General features: G+C 46.1%; 1 protein-coding gene across 1 annotated transcript; it reads right to left on the reverse strand.

The window, feature by feature from the left end:
- Positions 1-1,629: 1,629 nt before the first annotated feature.
- LOC117545868 (protein NLRC3-like) lies at positions 1,630-26,431 on the reverse strand. The gene is made up of 8 exons (XM_034215832.1): positions 26,281-26,431; positions 25,688-25,822; positions 23,948-23,991; positions 22,003-23,818; positions 16,600-16,773; positions 2,912-3,082; positions 2,468-2,511; positions 1,630-1,783 (listed from the first exon to the last, which is right to left on the reverse strand). Exons 1-8 carry the CDS (start codon positions 26,403-26,405, stop codon positions 1,755-1,757), a joined length of 2,538 nt encoding a protein of 845 aa, XP_034071723.1. The 5' UTR covers positions 26,406-26,431; the 3' UTR covers positions 1,630-1,754.
- Positions 26,432-27,198: the final 767 nt, after the last annotated feature.

The following is a 27,198-nucleotide window of genomic DNA, read 5'->3' on the forward strand; positions in this document are numbered from 1 at the left end:
AGCTGAAACTTCCTCTCCCTCTTCTTCTCATGCTCCCTGTCACTCTCCTTTAACTCCTCCGGTGACTTTCTTTTATTTGAAGATAGTTTTTTTCCCGGCGCTTGGCCAGTTACCGCTGGTATTAAAAACATTTTTGGCGAATGGTCAGGTGGCGCGAAAGTCTGTAGTGAAGGAGCAGGCTCCCGCTCACGGGAGCAGGCTCCCGTGAGCGGGAGCCTGCTCGCGCTGCACAGCAAACAGCTGTTTACTTTTCACCCAACAACGACAACCGACTCACGAAACGCTATGTTGTAGCGTTAATAAACGAAACAATTTAACTAAATTGCTAGTCAAAAGACCTATAGACCAATACCACAGGACCATTTTTTTTTTTAAAGCAATATTTTTAGTGGCCCGAGCGGGCAAGTGGAAAGTACGTTATGCTGGCCTGGGGTGTCTAAATAGTGCTTCCGGGCCAGCGGACCATTTATAATGTTGAGCCCTGCTTTTAGTAACAATCATGTATTGAGTTACAATTATATGTAAAATAAATAAATAATAAAAAATAAAAAATAAATAAAAAAGTCTAAATATGATATTTGGCCTCAAATCATCTGAGGCCTGGCCTGATCTTTAGCGCGCGCCCCAGGTTGGGAACCACTGTGTTAGAGGATCAGCTGTATGAAGATCCAGGTGTGTGTTCAGGTGAGAAGAACACTGGAGCCTGGAGTTATGAAACAGAGTTAGTAAAGTTCAACTCCAGCTCAACGAACACAAACTACAATAACAGAACATCCAAAGACCAAAGCTAAATATTCAGATCACTGGGAACCTCTGAGTTCGTTGTCCATTTCCAAAGGATTATTAACGAGTTAACATGTGACTGTAGTACCAGCCAATCACAGCAGAGCGTGAAACATTGATCACAGCAGATGAACTGATATATAATTACATATATTTCTTCATTTAAAATGTATTTTCAGGTTTCTTCTCTTTGTGACAACACACCAAAGAGAATTCCTTCAATGTGAGAAATGTAATTGGCAAAAAACTGGATCCTAAATCTGATGAAGCGTTTGCAGAGTTATGGTGACACATCTTTGTTCTTAAGAAAAGCTTTTACCAGTTAAGCCCTGAGCCTGTTTTTCAGGTTTCAGGCTCGAAAATGCCACTATCACAACAAATGATATATCTTCACTTCTAAAAGGGGTAAATTAATAATTATTTTTCTCAAAGCAAGGTTACATCTGTGAGTTGGATGTAGAAGTGTCAGAATCAATATAGATGTTTTTATTTTAAAGTAAATTCAGATGGAACATAGTAAAAACATGTAAATTCTAATGTCCACCTAAAAAAAAACCTTTACTTATAGTGAAAACTACCCTTGCATGATGGGTTAGTAGACTAAAGCTTTAGGAATCCAAACTATAACATATAATAAGTACCCTGTATCAAGATTGATGCAAAACAAGTGACATTTGACCTTTTTAGAGAGATTTAGAAAAATAAAGTCTAAGCGGACTCACCTCTGGGTAATTTGGGAACCATCGGTTCCATTTGAACTTTTTCACTGTAAAAATCATTTTATTACTTTGAATTATCACTATAGGTATTCATTCCATCCAAATACAACTGTTGTGAAAAAAAACAAAAACATATGCGTACTCTGTTATGCTCTGAATTAGCCCCGAGCGAAAAATGCTAACCTATTACTGCACCGAAAATCACTCCTCGCTCCCTTATTACTTATCCTAGCTGCACATCCAACACCTTGTTTATGATCCCAACCCAGCCTTCCTGTCACCTGAGAGGAGAGGGAGAGAGAGAGAGAGAGAATAATGATGATGATAAAACATGGAGAGAAACAGCCAGAATGATGAAGAGAGAGAAATCAGAGGGTTGTTTTCCTCTGAGCTCATGCTTGTTAGGGAAATTATTGTCCTAGACTCCTAGATATGACGTACAGGACCAACCCTGACGTCTGTTTATCTCCTTTAAGGAGATATGCTGCTTCAGCCATAATGTTATTGTTGCCATTCTGTGACCGGGCAACCCTAGGTCACAGATGGTCTGTTGTTGTGGGTGCACTGGGACACTTCCTTCTTTGTTGTTTGTGGACTCCAAGGTGTGACATATTCGAGGCCATAAGTGACGGACGCAAGTGACTCAGTGTTCCCAACTGGTTAAACTATCTTATCAAAATATGTTGATTACTCTGTGAAACCAGTTAAATGGGCTAACGAGAGAGAGGCGCTCCAGAATTGACGTGTTAACCCACCCGTGCAGTCTCACCGGGACTGCTGTGACTTGTGATGTGAATCTCTCTGGCCGAAACTCCAAATAAATCATCAGTGTTTGACATCAAAGCTCCTGCTCTACCGTGTCTCCTTCCTGAGTCTGTGACTCCCACTGCATTGCTACACAGAAGTTTCCCTTACAATGCTCCATTAAAGAGTTGATGAATGGAGGACATGGTTTCAGTACTCACAGGTCTTCCAGATCTTGGCTCTGATCGTCTCATCATATCTGATCCTGTAGAGATGAACACAACCCAACAGTTTTAGATCCAGTTTAAAATAAGTGTTTGTTCTTTGAGTCAGCTTCAGAGTCCTGATCTCATGCTTTACATCCCATCATATCTTCTCTGCAAACACTACGGCTGACTGCCTCAGCTCTCTGCTGCATGACAGGAAGTAACCAGTCATTAGAAACTAAAAACATCCCATCAAAAATACACTACCTTTCACTCTCTTCTGTAAAACCCCATATGTCTGTTAGAGAGCTGATTACTAAAGTGTGGCTTTGCATTTCCAGCTGGCCTTCTCTAGTTGATGGAAGAATGGAAGAGCCTGCAGTCAGTGGGTAACATCACTGATCTGTTCCCCAGTGAGAGAAACACCTCCCTGAGTTTAATACAACACCCCTTACTGACCTGAGGGTCTGCAGTCTGCAGTCTGGACTCTCCAGTAGATCTCTCAGCAGCTTCACTCCTGAATACTTCAGAGTGTTGAATCTCAGGTCCAGATATCTCAGATGGATGTTGGACCTCAGAGCTGAGGCCAGAGCAGAACAGCTGATCTCTGACAAACTGCAGTTCCTCAGTCTGAATAAAGAAAACATGATGTAAGTTTAGAAAACAAAGTTCCTGTTTGAAATAACTCCAGGTTTAATAATCTGATCAGTTCAACAGGGTTTTAATGTCAGAGATGATGTAGAAACAATCCATTGATAATCTGGAACTCTAACTTTGATCAGATGTTTAACAACTCCTTCATCTCCCTCACAGCTCTTCAGTACTGACAGCATCTCCACTGACTCCTGGAGCACAGTGTGAGTCTGTGGAAGCTCAAACACTCTCCCTCACACATTCACCTTGTCTTTGTTACTCTGATAACTATTCAGTCATTAGCAACAAGGGAAAAAATAACTCTCTCTCTAGGTCGTCCTCAGACGAGCCCTCCATCGTTGCTTCCAGTCATCCCGGTTCTCCATACATCTGGCCAGTTCATTGGTACTTTGTGCTCCTGCGTCATTCTTGAGTACGTCCACGTATGTTTGTGCGGGACGTCCTCGTGACCGATGCCCGTGTGTTGGTTCCCACAGCACCAATTTGCCGGCTGGCAGCTCTTGATGCCTTTGGCAATGTCCTGCTAGTCTCATTCTCCTGGCTGCAATTTTCTCGCTCACCCTTGGTATTCCCTCGTACAGGATGTTGTTGGTTACATGTACACTCTTGCTGATGTTAAGTACTGCTCGCAACATTCTGGTGTAGCATCCGTCTAGAGACTTTTGCAGAGTTGGCTTCAGGGTCCAGCATTCACTGCCATAGAGGAGAACAGACTCTACCGTTACATAGAAGAAGCTGAGTTTGATTCGACGGGGAGATTGGAGCTCCATACACTGGTCATGCCGTTCAGGGCCCTCCATGCAAGTGCCTTCCTCACCTTAAGATCTTGCTCGGTTGAGTTGACCCATGAGCCCAGGTAATTGAAGTCCTTGACTTCTTTAAGCACAGTGCCTTCTGTTGTTGTCAGCGGTGGATTTTCCGGTAAGATGTTATAGGTGATGACCTCAGTTTTCTTGGCGTTTAGCCTAAGGCCAACCTTGGCACACTCTGACTCCACTCTGTTCAGGAGTTCCTGTGCTTGTTCCACGCCGTCGGAGAGCAGGCTGATGTCGTCCGCATAGTCCAGGTCTGTCAGGACTACTGTGGGGTGTCATCTCGACCTCCTTGGTGTTAGAGTGAAGCCAAGATCCTGCTCTCGACCACTGATGGCCTTCCTGAGCGCATAATCCAGGACCATGATGAAGAGGAAGGGGGCTAGGGTGTCCCCTTGCATTACCCCAGCCAGGATGTCAAACTCCTCGCTGTTGCCATCTGTGGTCACCACCCTGGCCCTTGTTCCTGCGTACATGGTCTCTATTGCCCGGAGTAGGTTGGGAGGGACACCATAGGCCTCAAGGATCTTCACCATTGTGCTTCTGTGGATCGAGTCAAATGCCTTTTTGAATTCGATAAAGCACAGTACAGCAGTCAGGTTATCCTTTTTCACCTCCTCGATCATTCTCCTTAGTGCCAAGATCTGTGCTACGGTGGTTCTCCCCTCTTGAAAGCCATTCTGGTTCTCCCTCAGGTGAGGGTCGACGGCGTGCCGTATCCTGTTCAGTATCATCCGGTTGTAAACCTTTGCGGTGATACATGTCAGGCTGATGCCTCTGTAGTTGTCTGGCTTTGAGAGGTCTCCAGCTTTAGGCACCGGGATGATGTCGGAGAGAGACCATATATCAGGCTGCATGTTGTGCAGTAGAGCGAGGTTGCAAAAGTCTAGGATGAGGTCATCGAGATCACAGTTCTTTAAGACCTCCGGGGGTATGCCATCCAGCCCAGCACTTTTGCTCTCTCTCACTGTGGACTTCGCCCTGGCAAGCTCGCTGGCTGTGAAGGGACCATCGTTGATGGGCAGGTTCTGGAGGAATGCTGGTATACTTCCCTCAGCTCCATCCGCTATTGAGCCCAGCAGGCTTTGGAAGTGGTTGAACCAGGTCGTCACCATAGGTGGATTTTGCGGGGGGGCAGGGGGGGCATTGCCCCCCCTAGTGGCTGAAATATGTTACAGCATTACTACTTCTAAAACTGTTCCAATACAAATATTTCGTATATCAATATTTTAATAGATGTAATTATGATATTATTCAGATTTTTATTGTAACAATCATTATGTTACAATAAAAATCTGAATAATATCATATTTTGTTTGAAATAATTTCATTTTTGAGCAGTCGCATGTTGTGACGTGTGTGTGTGATGTGTGTGTGTGTGACGTATGAGGTTAAGGACACAAGTTCCCTTGCTTTTTTTTTTACATGCAAGCAGGGTTCGTACGGTCATTGAAAACCTGGAAAAGTCATGTAAATTCAAAATGCAAATTCCAGGCCCTGAAAAAGTTATGGAAAACAATATTTTTCTCAAAGTTTTGGAAAAGTCATGGAAATGTAACTAAAGTTGCGTCAAATATAATTTACATTTTATCTAATCGCCGAAATAATCTGCGGTCTCAAGCTGTTATGTGCCATCATGACGCGCATGGTGTTATTTTTTAATATATGAAGCGCAAGCTGTGTGCTCGAGTCTTCCTGCCTGTCGGGCCGGCTGAACTCTGCTGCTCCGGGATGAGGGTCAGCTACATTAGCTACGGTGAGTTCGTTAACTGTGCGGAGTCACTGTGGCACAGACTGCTCCGCTGGTGAACAGCTGTTAGAACGGGCCGTTCAGGTGTTCAGAGCAGAGCGGCAGAGCGTGATGTGAACTGAAACGTGTTTCTGTCGCAACATCATTTAAGGAATCGTTGAGCTAGCTAGCTAGCATACATTGTCACTATCTGCTAACGTTAGCTTTAGCCTTCGTTTTCTAATAGTTTTGTTCATAGGCTATAAACAGGTGGTATAAGTATAGCTATTGTGCTAGAGTAAAAGTAGAAGTACTCAGATCTTGTACTTTAGTAGAAGTACTCAGATCTTGTACTTAATTAAAGTATAGTACTCAGATCTTGCACTTGAGTAAAAGTAGAAGTACCAGAGTGTAGGAATACTCTGTTACAGTAAAAGCATTCAAAATGTTCCTCAAGTGAAAGTATAAAGTATTCTCATCAAAATATAGTTAAAGACAGTAAAAGTAGTCGTTGTGCAGATTGGTCCATTTCAGAATAATATATATGATATGTTTTATAATGATTGATCATGAAAGTGTTCTCAAAGCTGGTGAAGGTGCAGCTAGTTTGAAGTACTTTGTATACTGCAGGGTAGCTGGTGGATTTACTCCAGGTGGAACTAAAGTCTGATTCAACACTTGATTAGATTTCACATCATTCATCCAGATCTGTGAAGTAACTAAAGGTATTAAATACATGTAGTGGAGGAAAAGTACACCATTTACCTCTGAACTGTAGTGGAGTACACAGTAGCAAAATATTGAAATACTTAAATAAAGTACAAGTATCTCAAAATTGTACCCACGTATAGTACTTGTTGAGTTTATGAACTTAGTTACTTTACACCAGTGGCTATACAGATAGAAAGACTAAGCCTTGCACAGAGGCATGACAATACATTTTCAAAATGCTCAACAGTGCTGCCTAAATGATAAACTGACTGCTCCACAATTCAAATAAATGCTTTTATATATTTCTATTAGATTTGACTCTTTGGCGTTTCTGTTATTATTACCTGCTTTAGTTGTTCTGACTGCTAACATCCTGTTATTCCTCATTTAAAGCCGATATTCCGTGGGGTCGGGGGGCTCGGATGCTTGTCACCTTTTTCATACCTGATGAGTTTGCCTCCCTGACTACAGTTGCTTTAGCGTGTAGAAGCTAGTAAGCCTACTATTTGATTTGTTTTAGATAGGCACTACATGTTTCATATGCAGACCTTATTTTCCTGTTCCATGTTCAAATAAAGCATTTTCAGTGGTAATTTTTTTTGGTCATGGAAAATTAGGTAAAGGTCATTGAGAAGTCTTGGAAAAGTCATTGAAAATCATTGGTGAAAAAGTGTATGAACCCTGTACAAGTGATTCAGCTATTGTATTACAATAAGATATGCGGCGATTTTTAAAACGTCCAATTTCTGAGACGTTTAAGGCGTCTACTTCTGCACTAAGTAGTGTTCAAGTAACCAAGGGATATAGTAGTTATCAAATAAGTATAAGATGTGCACAGTTATGATAAGTTTTACAGATGTAATGCACTGTTGTTGGGGGGAGAGACCGCCCCTTCCATATGAGTGTGTGTGTACGGCGGGCATGAGGCATGCATGACGAGACGAGTTGTGTTCGTATGTGGAAAAGTCATACTCAGTGCGGTGAACGCTGGTTTTATTGCTACTGTATCCGTAGCACCCCACGCAATAGTTGGGACTGTGTACTGACGTCAGTAAAAAAGGTTTGCCCCCCCAAGCGCAAATGTCAAACTCCGCCTATGGTCGTCACCCTCTCCTCGGGGCTGTGTCCCTCAACCTGTCCCTCCTTAGTCCTCTTCCCCCCAGTCATCTCATTGATGACCCTCCAGGCCTCCCCATATTGCCTTTCACCTTGCGCTGCCTGCACTCTTCGCACACTCTCCATCAGTTCCTCCCCTTTGATGGTGTCATAGGCACTGAAGAGAAACTGTTTGGCTTCGTTCAGTACCCCACGTCTCTTCAAGGTTAGTTCACGCTCAAAGTTGAGGCGTGCTTCCTCCACCCTACCCCGTGCCGCTACGACCTCTGGATGTTTGGACCGTAGGGAGGTTCTGACTCTGTCCAGCACGGGCACACATAGCCTGGTCGCCTCCTTGTTTGCAACAACGAATCTCCTTTATTCGCTGCTGGGCTCCGCTCCCTTATCCAGCTGCCGAAAGCGCTTCCTAACCTCCTCCGTATACCTGGTTTGAAGGCCAGGGTCGGTTGTGAATGCCTTCCAGTCATGCCGGATCTTGGGGCTTGGCTTGGGGACCCTGAGGCTCAGTCGCACCCTCATGGAGACCACGCGGTGATCAGAGTCCACAGAGATGAACGTGCTGTACGGTTCAGTATTCAGGATGGAGTTCCTCCACTTTTGCCTCACAAGTATACTAACTGACGTAGCATACCTGTGGCTCAATCTTGGAAGGTCCATCTCTTGCCTGTTCTTTTCCGGAACATGGTGTTCGCTGCCAGTAGCTCGTGTTCAATGAGAAGGGCCGTGAGGTATGCGCCATTGCGGTTGGTAGAGTCGTGGTATGGGTAGGGTGCATCCTCTGGTCCAAGCATTGCGTTGAAGTCACCCAGGATTGCCAGGAAGTTGTGCGCTGGGACATCTCGGACTGCTGTTGCAAGGTCCTCATAGAACTTCTCCACCTCCTCAGATGGTGCCACGTTGGTGGGTGAGTACACAACTATGACTGTTGTTACTGGGTTGCCTGAGAACTCTGCAATAAGGATCCTATCGGTGTGAGGATAAACCAGACGGAGAGCCTTACGCGCCCGAGGGCCCAGCATTAGCCCTACGCCCCTTGTTGCAGCCTGGGCCTCGTTTCGCCACGCAGATGCAGTGCTGAACGTGCATCTGTCCACTCTGCGATACACGATCCGGTCATCAGTGTGCACTCTTCTGTGTTCCTGGATTCCCAGGATCTCCACTCCTCGTTCCTCAGCACAGTGTGCTAGTTCTACCAATCTAGCTTCTTCTCTCACTGTACATGCATTGAAGGTTCCCATTACGAATGGTCTCCGACAACGCATGAGTGCATTGGACGGGGTGTTGTGATCGGACAGGACCCTCCCTTGCGGGTTTGGGGTCCTATCGTCATGTTGTCCTCCGGAAGGAGGACCAGCACCACCATCCGCTGCGATGTTCCGACGGACTCCCGCCGCTGGAAGTATAGGATTTGGGATGACTTTGTTCTTCATGGTTGGCTTTACTATGCTGATTAAGGACTGGGGGGCGCAACTCCTCTCAGTCCTGGTTTTAGTTCAGAGTGTCCTTCTCCTAGATGGGTTGCCTTCCATGGCTATCCCTATTTAGAGGCAATGGACGTCCACTCCCGGGAGACGTCCGACAGTGGTGCGGTTACCCAAAGTGACAGACCTAATTTTACCCCTATTTAGAGGCAATGGACGTCCACTCTCGGGAGAGAGACCTCCAGCATGTGTCCCTGAAATGGGGACTCAGGTTATTTCACACATCCAGGACAGAGACTGGGGAAATCACCTCTCTGTGGCCCCTCCAAGACCCCCAAAGGACGGACTAATGACCTCCAGCATGTGTCCCTGACATGGGCACCTCTATAACCTTGCACACCGTGAGTCCCCGGGCCCCCAGACTTAAGCACTCCCCCACGGACTAAACCCAGATGATCACACCCTACAGAATCTCATGCCCCTGGTAACCCTAAAAGGGGGGTGGATTTCGCGGTGCTTTACCGTCCGCCCATCGGCATCCATATTCGGCATCCATATTCGGCCTTATTCACGGCACCACCACCCCTTCTGTGGAGGATATTCTCATGCTCCTGGTAACCCTTTAAATAGTCTGATACTACCAGGGCTCATCACTGCACTTTACAAGCCAGAAATAATGTTTAAATGGTCGGGAAAAGTGTTTTTAAACGCCTGGAAGAGAGTTTTAGCCTGTCATTTTGCACGATATCATTTAACATTGAACCTCTCCTGGAAATGCACAGAATATGTGCATTTTCAGGAGAGGGTCAGTTAAATGATATCGTGCAAAATGACAAGCTAAAACCCAGGAATAAGTGTTTGAAAGGCGGGGAAAAGTTGTTTAAAATAGTCTGATACCTCCAGGGCGCATCACCGCATTTTACAAGCCAGGGAAGGTGTCTGAATCCTGGGTAAACTTTGTTTAAATAGTCTGATACCTGCCACTGTATCTGCCCCTGGGAACCTTCAAGGTTATATTAATGTTTTTTTATTTATTTAATTATCACATGATTTTTACAAAAACAGTATACATAATAAAAACATGATTAGCGGGGGCCATATTAGCCGTCTAACTTGTACGGTGCACCGGGGAAAACAGGTTGAGTCCATGGCCCCTGCCCCCTCCTCAGGAGTATCAACCGGCCCTGAAGAAGAGGTATCACTGCTCTCAGCCCCTGAGTCCTCTTCGGCGGTATCTGACGGCGGTAGACCTCCTTCTGATGATGCTGCTGCAGCTGCTGCCGCCCTGAACATGGAGCGGATCTTCAATCCCTCCTTTATTCCAGGCGTATTCGCGTAGAACCGGTCTGCAGTGCTTACGTCGTGACACATAAACCTGGCGAGAATCGACCTGCTTTCTGGATCTTGGTGATGCTTGATATTGTCAGCCAGGGCAGTGCGCAGGATTGTGAAGGTGACGGCTGTTTCTAGCCCAGCATCAGCCCAAGCCCTCTTCAAGTGAGCGTTCAGGTTCTTGGAGGCGTACTTCCCCGTTGTGAAAAGGAAGAATTCATTTTGAGGACCCGACAAGCCCTCTTTTATCCCCATCCACCGCATGACCCAGCTAAACTCCTTTACTGTAAGCACCAGCTGTGCTTCGCCAAATGTCTTGGCAGTCTTGTGATCCTGCATGTGGATGATGTAGCCCTCAGCAGTGCCCCTTCTGTCCGCCTCAAAGACCTCAGTGTTGGTCATGTTTGCGTACACACCCGGACGGTGGCCATACAGGAGGCTCCAATGGAGGATTAGATAGCCATATAGCAGGTACTGGGTGATTGAGGTCGGATTGCTAGCCATCAGGTCAAGGAGATCAGGGATGCGCTTCTCAGCGCCCGCCATGGCGGCGAGAAGCTCCGCCTGGCTCGGCAGACGATCCAGCTTGTTCCTCTTCACCTTAAACTGGTGGACAGTGACAGACTTTTTCAAGTCGTTCATGTTGGCTGTCACCTCTCTGATGATGTGGGTCATATCAGACTGGGTGAGCCTGCACCCCCGGAGCTTTGACTCAGACAAGTACCTCAGGAAATGGTTCACATTCTTCAGGAACAACAGCGATGTTGTGACTGCCCGGCCCGACTTTGAAATATACTCGCCCCAGCCACGGACCCTCTTCGTGTCTTTTAGGAACAGCCAGTCTGACAGCCGGTTAACACCATGGGCCATGAATACGAGGAAGTTCTTTATCCGGCTGACCTTGGACAGACCATTTTCTTTCCCTCACAATGATCCCTGTATGTCTGAATGTACGTCTCCATGCTTTTAGGCAACGTGATTTCACGCATGGTATTCCCCCGTCCTTTCCCAGTGGACCTGTGATTTGGGGGAGAGGGCTAGTCCTTAGCCAGATTAGCTTTCAGCTTATTGTAGACAGACGCATGGGTCTTCTGGCATACAGGGGTCTCACTACTGAAGGCTTCTGGGGACCGCATGACAGTCTTGACCGGGGTCTTGAGAGGGGTATTGTTGCCAGAGGCTTCTGGGGACCGCATGACAGTCTTGACCGGGGTCTTGAGAGGGGTATTGTTGCCGGAGGCTTCTGGGGACCGCATGACAGTCTTGACCGGGGTCTTGAGAGGGGTCTCACTACCGGAGGCTTCTGGGGACCGCATGACAGTCTTGACCGGGGTCTTGAGAGGGGTCTCACTACCGGAGGCTTCTGGGGACTGCATGACAGTCTTGACCAGGGTCTTGAGAGGGGTATTGCTGCCGGAGGCTTCTGGTGAATGCATGACAGTCTTGAGAGGGGTATTGCTGCCGGAGGCTTCTGGTGAATGCATGACAGTCTTGACCGGGGTCTCACTACCGGAGGCTTCTGGGGACCGCATGACAGTCTTGACCGGGGTCTTGAGAGGGGTCTCACTACCGGAGGCTTCTGGGGACTGCATGACAGTCTTGACCAGGGTCTTGAGAGGGGTATTGCTGCCGGAGGCTTCTGGTGAATGCATGACAGTCTTGAGAGCGGTATTGCTGCCGGAGGCTGCTGGTGAATGCATGACACTCTTGACCGGGGTCTTGAGAGGGGTATTGCTGCTGGAGGCTTCTGGTGAATGCATGACAGTCTTGACCGGGGTCTTGAGAGGGGTCTTACTACCGGAGGCTTCTGGGGACCGCATGACAGTCTTGACCGGGGTCTTGAGAGGGGTCTTGAGAGGGGTATTGCTGCCGGAGGCTTCTGGGGACCGCATGACAGTCTTGACCGGGGTCTTGAGAGGAGTATTGCTGCCGGAGGCTTCTGGGGACCGCATGACAGTCTTGACCGGGATCTTGAGAGGGGTATTGCTGCCGGAGGCTTCTGGGGACCGCATGACAGTCTTGACCGGGGTCTTGAGAGGAGTATTGCTGCCGGAGGCTTCTGGGGACCGCATGACAGTCTTGACCGGGATCTTGAGAGGGGTATTGCTGCCGGAGGCTACTGTGTTTATGCCCGAGGTACTTGAGATTGCCAGGCCCTTAAATCGTATACATTCTTCCTCTTCCTCAAGCACAGCAGCAGTGGCACTCTGCTTCCTGGGTTTTAGCCCCTTTTTCAGCCTGGAGCGCAGGGTCTTCACCTCATCAATGAGGGCATCCTTCTGAGCCCTCAATGCCACATTTTCCAGCATCACCTGCCTGCAGTCCTCTTCGTCACACTCGGTATGTGGGGAGAAGGGTGGAGGGTGCACCGGGTATTCCTCCTCATTGTCTATATCCAATGATGTAGCCATTCCAATGATGGGATTAGTCTCTCGGAGGTCATGGAGCAACTGCATTGGTCCGAACATTTATTCTGCCACTGGCCATTTTAAGAATGATGCCTCTTTCCTCCAAGTTCCGCACTGCATGTTTGTGCTTAAGGTGCTTGTTCAAAGCCAGATAGCAGAGTCTGCACACCGGGCATTCGGACGACATCCTTACTAAAACAGACACAATTGTATTTAAATTATTTTCTGTTTCTCCGTTTATATGCGTTAGCGTAACCGGTGATTGCAACCAATGCTTCAATGCATGGTACACGGACCAAGGGAGGACTTGGGTTACCACCGGGTTAAATGGTCCCACCTCCGCACCAACGCGGGGCTGGTGATGGCAACATTGGGTCCGATGCATCAATTCATGGTGCCCCGACCATGACAGGGTTTGGGGTGCCCCGGAACCAGGCAGTACCCCGGAACCAGGCAGTACCCCAGCAGGAAACACGTTTTATGGTCAAAGGAAGAAAGAGTGATAGAACCGGGGTAAAGCAAAGAAAGTGTCCGACAATAGTGACTTGTGAGGCGGCCAGAGAGTCTGTCATCTCTCGGTCCTATCCTCCAGGCAATGCGGTTACCAGAACTGGGTCAAATTGACCAAAATGTAAAAAAAAGAAGTTTCAATTCATCCATGGAAAAGGGCTGAAAATAAAAAAAATATCCGAAAATAGTGCATCATGAGCCCGCAAGAGTCATCTGTCAACTCCCCTTGCATTCCTCCACAGTCAGAACAAGTCTGAGTTCACTTTTTGGAGATCCATAGAAAAGGGGTGAAAGTGAGAAAATGTATCCGAAAATAGTGTCTCATAAGGGTAGTGCCTCAAACATTCCTCCAGAGACCAGTTCAAAAACTTAAAGTTTGGTAAGAACCATGCTGGGGGGTCTCCGGGCAACACATGTATCCGAGCCAGAGTGCACATGGAGCGGATATGAAGTGAAGTGAGACAGCCGTTTTTTTTTTCTGAGTCCTCTCAAAAACCGGGTTTCCGAATTCGTGCAGACAGTAGTCTTTTGACGGAGAAGGGGAGGCTTGGTTTCCCCTCTCCGTTGTAAGTTGCAACGGGGGAGTGGAAAAGTGTCCGGGGCTTCGGCCCAAAGCGCCGAAGGGTTGAGCTTTTTTGAGCCCCTTCTCCGTTGGCACTGAGTCGTTTTTTCGAGAATTTTTTAAAACTTCATTTTTGATTATTTTAAGATATAATTGACCGTTTTCTTTACTTTTTTCTTCTTTCCACGGGTGGGGGCGCATGGTAGGCCGCCTATGAGCTCCCAAATTCGGCCTGGAACCTCCAGGATTTGTGGGCTAAGCTCCATAAACTGACAAAGTCACCCAGAAATGTCACTTTTATAGCCCAAACATATATAATACAAATACATTTAAATAGTAAAAGGTACAATTGTGCTCCGAATTACCCGGAATTTGATTTATATAGCCCCATGATAGTGAATAAAAATCATTTTCATGGAAAAAAGTGTTAAAACGCCTGATTAAAGCATATGCAGGACCCCAGTGAGCTCCAGCCTATGTGCATTGTGTTAGGGAACAATATTAATGATACAAATAAATCATTTAAATGCAAAAATAATGATTACAAATCATTTTTAGGGGGACAACTGTGGAGAGGAGCCTGAAAATGACTCTCCAGCACCCCGGAGAAGCAGGCTGTGAGACCCACAGAGCGCACCCAGAGAGCTCCTTGCAGCACATGGCTCTTGCACCCAGAGAACAGGCTGCTTCATCTCACTTTATAACCCAGGAAAGGAGCTTGAATCGTGGGTACATGAGTGTTAAAAGTGCATTTAACTGTTTTAATTCAAATGTGCATTTGACTGCTTAAACAGCCGGTGATATGGACATAAAACTGTCCATTTCGTCCACATTTAACTCATGAAATGTACAAGAAGGTAAAAACAGTAGAGTCACTGCTGTTAGCAGACTCACAGGCACATATGCAGAGATCCAGGGTGATGCACATGGCTTTTCTACCCAGCAATAAGTCTTTGAAACCTGGGGAAAATTGGTGTGAATAGAGGCAGAGCGCACCCAGAGAGAAGCGGGGTGTGAGACTCACAGAGACCCAGAGAGCTCCATGCAGCAGGTGGCTCTTGCACCCAGACTGCACCCAGAGAACAGGCTGCTTCACAGCACTTTACAAGCCAGGAAAAGTGATTGAATCCTGGGTATACATGTTTTAAATAGTCTGATACCTCCAGGGCGCATCAACACATTTTACAAGCCAGGGAAGGTGCCTGAATCCTGGGTAAACATTGTTTTTAAATGTGTGAAACAGTGTTTTGTCACTTTCAAAACTCTCCCGTTATTGACCGGAGAAATTGGGTTGATGTTGTATTCAATCTGACCATTAATATTCCAGTGAGACGAAGTACGTAAAATGACCGGAGTGATCCCATGTTAATTTTGTCCCAAAACCGGAGCATTCCCTCACCACTCTGCCCTTGCTATTTGCCCATAGATGGGACAGTGGTTGGCAGGCGCCAGGGCGTGTCCACACACCGGTGGGCCTGCGCGCCTTGCCTCTGGGGCCCACTGTTGCTCCGAGATCCCCTACAGTTTAGCCTGGGACCTCACGGTACCCAGTTACCGTGAGTGGCCATGAGGAGTAGGGGTGCAACAACCAATCGACTTAATCGATGACCAAATTAGTTGCCAACTAATTCAGTTGTCGATTCGTTGGTGATGTCATCATGTGTGTTTTACGCACCGTTAAGCTCCAACGTTATCGGTCTTTTTATCGGTACTGGAGACATATAAAATATATGTCATATGTATTATTGCTACATAAACATTATATCGCAGTCTTAGCGTCGCCAACTCGTTTCTAATATGCAAAAAGGCAAATAAATGCGTCTATGATGTATTTTCGACCTTTCCAATCCAGGCGAGAGATCTCTCTCCCGCGTGTGTGCGCGAGGGGGCGGGGCAGTTTACACACACGCAGCTGCTACATGCAGCAACACACAGCGGGGATGGCGGAGAGAAACGCTCCAAGGTGTGGTTAAATGTTACCCGTCTCTAAGTGGACAATGCTCCTTACCAAGAGTGCAATAAGAGTTTAGTATGTGAGGGCGGTAACGCGAGCAATTTGTCTAAACATTTAGCAAAAGTGCTCCACATTCAGACGGAGGAATGCACCGGGTTCGACTGTCTTTCTAGTAGCTCTGTAGCTCCATCCACGAGTAACGATTCCACGTCAGCAACACACGCAGTTAACAAAATTATACAAACATGGGTTGATGATTAGAGGTAACTTATTTATTTTGTTAAAGTTTCAGCTATTCTGTTCACAGTTCTGTCATCACATTATTTAATACGATTTGTTAAAACACTTGTTTCTTTTGATAAATAAAAAGCAATGTTAATTTTGTTCACAATTAGTTTAGTTAATTTATAATATATGTATTTTTGAATCAAGTATTCATCTTTATTGTCTTGTTAGTTTCCACATGCCTAAAACAACCTCAAGCTAAATCTAAAAGTTGATGGCTAAATAAGAGCGTTTGAGAAATTGTGCATGGCAGACAGTAATAGTCCGAATAGTCGATTAATCGTTTCATTAATCGATAGATTAATCGATTATCAAATTAGTCATTTGTTGCAGCCCTAACGAGGAGGCACTGCAGAAGTCTTGGCGGTGGAGCGGCTTTGTACCAGCAGGAGGAGACTTACACACTCGGCTCCTCTTTTCACCCTCTGCGAGGAGGGCTAGCCGGCGGCAGTAGCTGAAAGCAGAGTAGCAAGCAGAAGCAGCATGCACTAACTACAAGCACTACTACCACATATCTACTGCACTACGCATCACACAGCCCTGCATGCAAGCACACACACACAAAATAACAATAACATTGTATTTGTTCTCAGGGAAATTCAGAAAATCATAAACACAAACAGATCTGTATGAACTGCAGTCAGTGAACTGACCTGAGAGCCTCCAGTCTGCAGTTTGGACTCTTTAGTCCAGAACTCAGCAGCTCCACTGATGAATCCTTTAGATCGTTCTTACTCAGGTCCAGATCTCTCAGATGGGAGGGGTCCGACTTCAGAGCTGAGGCCACAAATTCACAGAGCGTCTTTGAGAGTCCACAGCGAGTTAATCTATAATAACACATAAATTACAACATGTGTTAAAAAGAGGAAACATTATATTGACCTCAAGCATTTGATGACAAAAGATTTGACATGTTCTGATTGACATTTGCTGTTGGTCCATTTGATATAATACATTATAATAGAGCGTAATGTGTTGTCAAGGTGATCTGATCACATGTCTGTGCTCCTGCTGTCAGTGACTGTTACCAAAAGAAACAGAAGTTAAATAAATCACAATATTAGAGATGTAAATATTCAAATGTTAATTAATATTTGGATGTGAATGATGGATGAAGGATGTTTTGGCTTCTCTGAGCATCTGAACATGTATTGCGCACACAAACCAATAAAGTTTTATTATTTTCAACTGAATACCATCAGATGTTCCCAGTATATTAGCATTAAGACATAACTCTGTTATTGGTGAGAAATGATATAGATCTGATTTTAAACTCAAACACATTGTGATAAAAACGTGTGTTTTTAATGATAAAGAAACTACTAGAAAGTAGGGCTGAACGATTAATCAATTTTAAATCGAAATCGCAATTTTAAATGATGCAATTATCAAATCGCAAAGCCTGTGATTTAAAAAATAATTCTTTTTTTCTTCTTCTTGTGTGTCAGTCATCCACACCAATCAGAAGTGCTGTGCTCCACATGTACCAGCCATTGTTAACCAATCAGAAGTGCTGTGCTCCACATGTACCAGCCATTGTTAACCAATCAGAAGTGCTGTGCTCCACATGTACCAGCCATTGTTAACCAATCAGAAGTGCTGTGCTCCACATGTACCAGCCATTGTTAACCAATCAGAAGTGCTGTGCTCCACATGTACCAGCCTTGTTAACCAATCAGAAGTGCTGTGCTCCACATGCACCAGCCATTGTTAATCAGCCATTGTTCCCCACATGCCAGCCATAAGTGCTGTGCTCCACATGTACCAGCCATTGTTAACCAATCAGAAGTGCTGTGCTCCACATGCACCAGCCATTGTTAACCAATCAGAAGTGCTTGTGCTCCCACATGCACCAGCCATTGTTAACCAATCAGAAGTGCTGTGCTCCACATTGCACCAGCCATATTAACCAATCAGAAGTGCTGTGCTCCACATGTACCAGCCATTATTAACCAATCAGAAGTGCTGTGCTCCACATGCACCAGCCATTTTTAACCAATCAGAAGTGCCTGTGCCTCCACATGTACCAGCCATTGTTAACCAATCAGAAGTGCTGTGCTCCACATGTACCAGCCATTGTTAACAATCAGAAGTGGCCCATGATAGAAGGTGATCGACAGATTGATCCAATCACCTGCCAAGTGCTTCTGAAAGTGCCTGCCCTTTCCAAGTGGCTTCCAATGGAGCTTTAGATGGTTTGGTGAACCATCTGAGTCAGGTTAGTGATGCTCCATCACGTGTTTCTATCACAGGGAGAATCTGAAACTGAAGCTTGACTTTAAAGCAACGGAAGTTTCATGTAAGTTTAGTTCTTTCACTCGTAGCTCGGGCTGCGGGGCGCTAGAGACGGGAGCACGTTGATGCGACCTTCCTAGCCGGAGTTATGGTCACATTTTACAATAAACTTCCGTTGGGTCGCTGTTACGGTTGCTGTTTCTGTTTGCTCATTAATCTGCCTGAGTGTTTTCAGCTGTGCATGTAATATGTAAATAAGCTGCGCAGTAGCCCTGACGTCATTGGCTGCCCATCCTCTGGTCCGCCTCTGAAGATGGTGATTGGATTGACGTCATCCAATCGCAGCGCACAGCCGGCGCACACCTGCTGGGGAGGAGTACAAAGGCCGCGACTATCACCACTCTGGAGGCTCTGTTGAGGAACAGACGCCTCTCGCTACTTGCTCTTCGCTCTGGGGGTTAACTTGTGTGGACCGTGTTATTGTGATTAGCAGTACTGTTGTGATTAGTGCTTAGATTAGTTTGATTATATTAGTATTGTTTGACTGTTGTCCTAGCTGTGTTTTCTTACAGCCTTCCTTTATTTAGTTGTACCACTTTTAAAGTGAGGTTTTGTTTCGTTCTCTATATTAGTATTTATTTCTTCTGTATGCGTTTAGACTCCTTTTTTAGAGTCCTCCCTTAGTTTGGTTGCCCATTTAAACTTGCGCCCTTGTGGCCTCTATTGTTTGTTATTTAAACCGGTGTTTGTGGCAATTTGTTTGTTTCAGGCACCTGTTGTGCAATAAAACAGCTTATAACTTTTACCAATCCCATCCTGGTTGTGTTGCTTCCCTTTGATTCCCCTAGCTCAGAAGGGAACGTAACACGTGGGGACTCGTCCGGGATATTAACCACTTTCCTGGGGTTATAGGTGCGTTCTGTTCAGCTAAAAACTATTTGGTAAGGTTGTGTGCAGTTTTAGCTGAGTATGGCAACTTTTGATTTGGAGTCGTTTTTGGTCTGTCCTTCTCATGAGCAGTTAGTTCAGTGTCGTAGAGACGACTTATATGAGATAGCGCAACATTTCAGTCTCGCAGTGAATAAGCAAATGGTAAAAAAAGAATTAAAGGCTTTGGTGGTGGATGAGTTGGTGGAAAGGGGTTTTCTGGTGCTGCCGGCACAAGCTGAGCTCACTGTACCTAATGTCCTGGCTAAAGGAGAAGGTGGTGACGGCGAGGGCGGCGGGCAGTTTAATGCACCGTTCGCGTCGCCTCGCTATGACCCACCGTCTCCTGGCAGTTCAGACTCTCGGGAAGGGAGTAAACTAAAGGTCCGTCTCGCACGGCTTCAGTTGGAGGCTAAAGACGAGGAGCAAGACAGGCAGTTTCAGTTGGAGATAAAGAAAATCGAGGCAGATAAGGAAGTCCGGATCCGGGTACGTCAGCTGGAGCTAGACTCCCAACTGCGCGCATCCGGTGCTTTTGAGACTGCTGGAAGAAACTTGCTATTTCCACCTCCTCCACCTGCCTTTGATGTGAGTAAAAACATTTCGCTAGTGCCAACCTTCCTTGAGACTGAAGTGGATGCGTATTTTGGTGCGTTTGAACGTATTGCAGCGGCACTACGGTGGCCGATTGAGGCCTGGGCTCTGATGGTAACGTGTAAATTACATGGGAGAGCTCAGGAGGCGGTTGCTGCTCTTTCGCTGGAGGACAGTCTAGATTACGACTTGGTGAAGGGGGCCATACTCAGAGTGTATGAGTTAGTCCCTGAAGCTTACCGGCAAAAGTTTAGACACCATAGAAAGAGTCCTAATCAAACTCACGCCGAGTTCGCCAGAGAAAAGGGAATGTTTTTTGCTAAATGGGTTACGTCATGTAAAGCGGAGGATTATTCTGCTCTGAGGGAATTGATCATGTTGGAGGAGTTTAAGAAATGTTTGCCTGAGCACATTGTTATGTACGTGAATGAGCAAAAAGTAAATTCCCTCTCTGCTGCTGCGGTGTTAGTCGATGAGTATGTGCTGACGCATAAATCTGTGTTTTCCCCGGTCTCTACTGCGAGATTGCGCCGTGTATCAGCCGCACCACCTACTGAGCCGTTGAATGTGTCTAATGTAAAAAGAGAGGAGAGAGAGTGCTGTTACTGTCACCAAACTGGACATGTCATCGCCAACTGCGCAGCGCTGAAGCGTAAAGAACAGCGGCAGAATATGTCCGCGCCAAACGGTATTGGCCTGATCACCCATACCCGTGCACAGGCGAGTAAAAGTGTTCCTGATGTCTCATTGTCTGATCCTGTGATTGTGCCGGTGTCTTCCGATGAAGCTGTGTCCGGGGAGAAGCCAGAAATTGTGGCTCCCCCTCGTGAGGATGTCGTGAGACCAGCGCAACACGCCGGCTCAGACAAGCCTCTCGACTTTTCGACTCTCCCGGTAACCCGAGAGCGTTAGCTCGTTTATCGGATCCTAGTGTTGGTGTTAGCTCTACAACATGTTAAGATTCATGTTGGACCCAGCCTTGGGCCAATTGTGGTGTTTACATGTTACGATTCATTCATATTCTGCCCCAGCGTGTCCAAGCACAATCAGCGTCTCCTGCAATGGGCTCTGATTGTGCGGGATTACCACAGTAGACACCCGTCATTAAAGGGCTCAGAGGATGTGTTGGCCGATGCTTGTCCAGGTTGAGTTTGAGATGTTAGGTTGAGTTTGTGATGTTAGTGTGTTTGGTTCACAAAGCTGTGGGTTTGTGTCTTAAGGGGGGGGGGGGGGGGTGTTACGGTTGCTGTTTCTGTTTGCTCATTAATCTGCCTGAGTGTTTTCAGCTGTGCATGTAATATGTAAATAAGCTGCGCAGTAGCCCTGACGTCATTGGCTGCCCATCCTCTGGTCCGCCTCTGAAGATGGTGATTGGATTGACGTCATCCAATCGCAGCGCACAGCCGGCGCACACCTGCTGAAGAGGAGTACAAAGGCCGCGACTATCACCACTCTGGAGGCTCTGTTGAGGAACAGACGCCTCTCGCTATTTGCTCTTCGCTCTGGGGGTTAACTTGTGTGGACCGTGTTATTGTGATTAGCAGTACTGTTGTGATTAGTGCTTAGATTAGTTTGATTAGATGTGCTTAGATTAGATTAGTATTGTTTGACTGTTGTCCTAGCTGTGTTTTCTTACAGCCTTCCTTTATTTAGTTGTACCACTTTTAAAGTGAGGTTTTGTTTCGTTCTCTATATTAGTATTTATTTCTTCTGTATGCGTTTAGACTCCTTTTTTAGAGTCCTCCCTTAGTTTGGTTTCCCATTTAAACTTGCGCCCTTGTGGCCTCTATTGTTTGTTATTTAAACCGGTGTTTGTGGCAATTTGTTTGTTTCAGGCACCTGTTGTGCAATAAAACAGCTTATAACTTTTACCAATCCCATCCTGGTTGTGTTGCTTCCCTTTGATTCCCCTAGCTCAGAAGGGAACGTAACAGTCGCTTAAAAACAAATATTGCAAATCGAATCGCAATATCTGTCAGAAAAATCGTAATTAGATTCTTTCCCCAAATCGTGCAGCCCTACTAGAAAGTAATAAGTGCTTTCTCTGATAAGTCCTGCTGTGTGGTTTGATCACATGCTGAGAAACCTCTCAAGTCCTTCATGTGTTTGACATGTCGCCTCCTTCACTCAATATGAAGAGAGGAACGCTTCAGTTGAACTATTATTATAAATAAATAGAAGAACAGTATTGGGTTTATTTTGCTCTCAGTATTTCAACAGCAGAAATGTTATTGTGTTTATTTGAATAATTAAACTCCTGATCCACATTAGTTTATAAAGTGAATCACATCTGGACTTACACAGCCTTCCTGCAGTTCCTCACAGCTGGAAGCAGTCTCTGTCGTCCCTCCAATGATGTGTTGTACTGATTCAGGTCCAACACATCCAGAACCTCCTCTGACATCTGCAGCATGTCGGCCAGAGCAGAGCAGTGGATCTCAGAGAGATTCTCCTCTGATCTGTTCTCTGACTTCAGGAACTCTGTGATCTCCTGATGTACTGAGAGGTCCTTCATCTCTGTCAGACAGTGGAAGATGTTGATGCTCCTGTCAGGAGAGTGTTTATAACCTCTCATCTCCTTCAGGTTGTTGATGGCTCTCTGGATGGTTTCTGGACGGTTCTCTGTGCGACCCAGCAGGCCTCCTAACAGACTCTGGTTGGACTCCAGAGAGAGGCCGTGGAGGAAGCGGACAAACAGGTCCAGGTGGCCATTTTCACTTCTGAGGGATTTCTCCATGGCTCCCTTTAGGAAGACATCCAGGGATGGGTAATCCTGATCTCTGTTGTTACTGTTCTCATAGGGCCAGTATACCTGCAGGAAGTCCTTCAGTACCTCTGTGTCTCTGTTGGTGTAACAGTGCAACATGTAGACTGCAGCCAGAAACTCCTGAATGCTCAGATGAACAAAGCAGTAGACTGTTTTCTGGAAGATCACACTCTCTCTTTTGAAGATCTCTGTGCAAACTCCTGAGTGCACCAAGGCCTCTGTGACACCAAGACCACAGCGCTGCAGGTCTTCTTGGTAGAACATGATGTCTCCTTTCTCCAGATGTTCAAACGCCAGCCTCCCCAGCTTCAGAAGAAGCTCCCTGTCAGCCTCCGTCAGCTGCTGTGGACTCGTCTCATGTCCCGCTTCATACTTCTGCTTCTTCCTCTTGGTCTGGACCAGCAGGAAGTGTGAGTACATGTCAGTGAGGGTCTGGGGAAGCTCTCCTCTCTGGTCTGTAGTCAACATGTGGTCCAGAACTGCAGCAGTGATCCAGCAGAAGACTGGGATCAGACACATGATGTGGAGGCTCCTGGAGCTCTTGATGTGAGAGATGATTCTGCTGGACAGGTCTTCATCACTCAATCTCCTCCTGAAGTACTCCTCCTTCTGGGCGTCAGTGAAGCCTCGTACTTCTGTCACCCTGTCCACACACTCAGGAGGGATCTGATTGGCCGCTGCAGGTCTGGAAGTTATCCAGACGAGAGCCGAGGGAAGCAGCTTCCCCCTGATGAGGTTTGTCAGCAGCACGTTGACTGAGGACTGCTGAGAGACATCAGACACAACCTCACTGTTTCTGAAGTCCAGAGAAAGTCTGCTTTCATCCAGGCCGTCAAAGATGAGCAGCACTTTGCAGACAGCCAGCTGCTCTGCTGTGACCTTCTGTAAGGTTGGATGGAAAACATGGAGCAGCCTGAGAAGACTGTACTGCTCACCTTTGATCAGGTTCAGCTCCCTGAAGGAGAGCGGGATCACCAGACTGACATCTTGGTTTCCCAAACCCTCGGCCCAGTCCAGAGTGAACTTCTGCACTGAGAAGGTTTTTCCAACTCCAGCGACTCCGTTGGTCAGGACCGCTCTGATGAGAGTCTGCTGGTCAGGTAAGGCTTTAAAGATGTCCTGGCACTTGATTGGAGTGTCATGGAGGGTCTTCTTCTTGGAAGCTGTCTCCAGCTGCCTCACCTCATGTTGGGTATTAACCTCTTCACTCTGGCCTTGTGTGATGTAGAGCTCAGTGAAGATGCTGTTGAGGAGGGTTTCACTTTCATCAGTTCCTTCTGTCACACGTTCACATCTCCTCCTCAGACTGAGCCTATGTTCATCTAAAACCTCCTGCAGACCACGTTCTGCTGGAAGAGAAGGAAACAGAGTTGTAATGTTTTATAAACAGCTTAATGTCTACGCTCTACAACAGTATACCTAATAAAAAAACAAATGAACCAGGAAGAGGAATAAAACGCTGCATGAGTTCCTCTTACCTCGTACAGTTCTGGTCTGACTGGCAGCACTTCTCCTCTTCCCTCTGTGGAGATGAACACATCCTTTATAGCACTTTGCATTAGTGGAGCTGATTCTCTCCAATGGGCAGAGCGTCACAAACTTTACACTCAAGATGAAATGTTTCACGCTGCACGAATACGCAGGTGACATGAATTTCACATCTTCACTTCCTCCGTGTTGCCAGGCACAGATCTGGGTCTTTGCATTGACTCTACATGTAATCACACAAAACTCTGTTATATCTGCTAATGCTAAACACAACCAGCTCACCAGGTTATTACTATTATTATTACATGTCTTAGTTGAATACCACCAGTCTGGTTTCAAGACAGGTCACTCTACAGAAACTGCCCTCCTTGCTGTCACTGAGGAACTGCACACTGCTAAAGCAGCATCCCTCTCCTCTGTCATCATCCTGTTGGACCTGTCTGCTGCATTCGACACGGTGAATCATCAGATCCTCCTTCGCACTCTCCAAGAACTTGGAGTTTCAGGCTCTGCACTTTCCCTCCTCACCTCATACCTCAAAGACCGTACCTACAGGGTGACTTGGAGAGGGTCTGAGTCCGACCCTTGTTAATTAACTACAGGGGTCCCTCAGGGCTCTGTTCTTGGTCCCCTCCTCTTCTCCCTGTACACAAACTCGCTCGGATCAGTCATTAGCCCGCATGGTTTTTCAGTACCACTGCTACGCTGACTGACACCCAATTAATTCTGTCCTTTCCCCGCTCAGAGACCCAGGTCGTCGCACGCATCTCTGCTTGTCTAGCTGACATCTCTCAGTGGATGTCTGCTCACCACCTCAAGCTCAACCTTGACAAGACTGAGCTGCTCTTCCTCCCGGGAAAAGATTGTCCCACTCTTGACCTAACAATCAACATCGGCACCTCAGTTGTTTCCCCGACTCAGACTGCAAGGAATCTGGGTGTGACCCTAGATAACAACCTGTCCTTCACTGCAAACATCGCTGCTACAACCCGTTGCTGCAGATACACGCTTTACAACATCAGGAAGATACGTCCCCAGCTGACCCAGAAAGCGACTCAGGTTCTGGTCCAGGCTCTCGTCATCTCACGCCTAGACTACTGCAACTCCCTCCTGGCTGGTCTACCTGCATGTGCCATCCGACCTCTGCAGCTCATCCAGAATGCAGCGGCTCGTCTGGTCTTCAACCTTCCTACATTCTCCCACACCACTCCGCTCCTCCGCTCCCTTCACTGGCTTCCGGTAACTGCTAGAATCCACTTCAAGACAATGGTACTTAAGTACCATGCTGTGAATCAGAGGTGGGAGTAAGTCCTACATGTGCAAGTCATGAGCAAGTCTCAAGTCTTGACCTACAAGTATCAAGCAAGTCCCAAGTCACTGTGGTGACTTCATGCTGATCGAGATCCCTCCGCTTCGCATCGGGCTCCTGATCAGCCTGTCGGTGTTCTTTTCCCCATAATGACCGCCTCGCTGCACATTATCCCGCTTATCACATTATCCCTTACTAATCATCTTAATAACACATATCATAAACATGCCCAAGTAGTGAATAATGTTTTGGATGATATATATTTTGTTTTTAGTTAGTATTTATCAATATTTGTGCCATTTATAACCATGTCATGCCACAGATACAATGATAATATAATTGTATATTGAAATATCCTTAATATATTAGGTTGTATAAAAGCTGAATCCTCTTCAGGTCAGTTTACAGCAGAAACTCTTACTTTGTGTCTGAGGGTCCAGGTTCATTTCTGAAGTCTTCAAACCATTCTTTAGACCGGTCACTCTTCAGAGACAGACAGCCGGAGACTGAAGGTGTGTCCTCTTCCTCGTCTTTTAAACCACTCATCTTCTCCAGTCTGAGAGAGAGACATACACACACACACACACACACACACACACACACACACACACACACACACACACACACACACACACACACACACACACACACACACACACACACACACACACACACACACACACACACACACACACACACACACACACACACACACACACACACACACACACACACACACACACATTCCATTTCCTGCCTTCCCACAAACAAATTAGGGACTATGGTGTTTAAAAAATCCAAGAAAAATGTGTAGTGTATATGATGAGTGTGCAAACGTATCTAGTCTCCTATCCATGTAAACCTGTTTTATTTGTGGGTGGACCTCCCGTCGTCTAGGGGGGGTCCGGGGGCATGCAGATACAATGATCATATAATTGTATATTGAAATATCCTTAAATTAGGTTGTCTAAAAGCTGAATCCTCTTCAGGTCAGTTTACAGCAGAAACTCTTACTTTGTGTCTGAGGGTCCAGGTTCATTTCTGAAGTTTAGAGGTTTATCTTTAGACCGGTCACTCTTCAGAGACAGACGGCTGAAGACTGAAGATGTGTCCTCTTCCTCATCCTTTAAAGCACTCATCTTCTCCACACACACACACACACACACACACACACACACACACACACACACACACACACACACACACACACACACACACACACACACACACACACACACACACACACACACACACACACACACACACACACACACACACACACACACACACACACACACACACACACACACACACACACACACACACACACACACACACACATGTTATGTAACTCTGATGGATCAGGAAATGAACAGAGTTTGCAGAAGTCTCATTGGACTCTACTTCTACTACTCTACTTCTACTTTACTCAAGTACAAGATCTGAGTACTTCTACTGTTACTCAAGTACAAGATCTGAGTACTTCTACTTTTACTCAAGAACAAGATCTGAGTACTTCTACTTTTACTCAAGTACAAGATCTGAGTACTTCTACTTTTACTCAAGTACAGATCTGAGACACTTACTCAAGTACAAGATCTGAGTACAAAACACATTTCTTTAATGTATTTCTAATGATTTCAAAGTTCTAATCCACCATTGAACAAATAACACATCAAATACAAAGTGAACCATTGATGCCTGAGCTGGACCGATGTTATCCTCACCATTTTGTTTATCTTCCTGCACATGATGAACTCAACTGTAAATTGAGTTTGTCCTTAGCAGTCTCTCTCTCCACCGTCACACATATATATACATTACCTTTAGTCTGTGTTTCCAGTTCTGTAATCAGTAGTTTTAGCTAACAAGTACAAGATCTGAGTACTTCTACTTTTACTCAAGTACATGATCTGAGTATTTCTACTTTTA

Source organism: Gymnodraco acuticeps, unplaced genomic scaffold (assembly GCF_902827175.1).
Source record: "Gymnodraco acuticeps unplaced genomic scaffold, fGymAcu1.1, whole genome shotgun sequence".
Lineage (NCBI taxonomy): Eukaryota > Metazoa > Chordata > Actinopteri > Perciformes > Bathydraconidae > Gymnodraco > Gymnodraco acuticeps.

What these genes read in the sequence shown, in the direction of transcription:
- LOC117545868 (XM_034215832.1), bottom strand. Translation starts at nt 26,405, where the DNA reads ATGAGTGCTTTAAAGGATGAGGAAGAGGACACATCTTCAGTCTTCAGC. An exon ending in CCTGGACCCTCAGACACAAA is followed by an intron (nt 23,992 to 25,687) that starts GTAAGAGTTTCT and finishes TCATCTCCACAG; the next exon opens with AGGGAAGAGGAGAAGTGCTG. An exon ending in TGCAGACTGGAGGCTCTCAG is followed by an intron (nt 3,083 to 16,599) that starts GTCAGTTCACTG and finishes TTCTTTATTCAG; the next exon opens with ACTGAGGAACTGCAGTTTGT.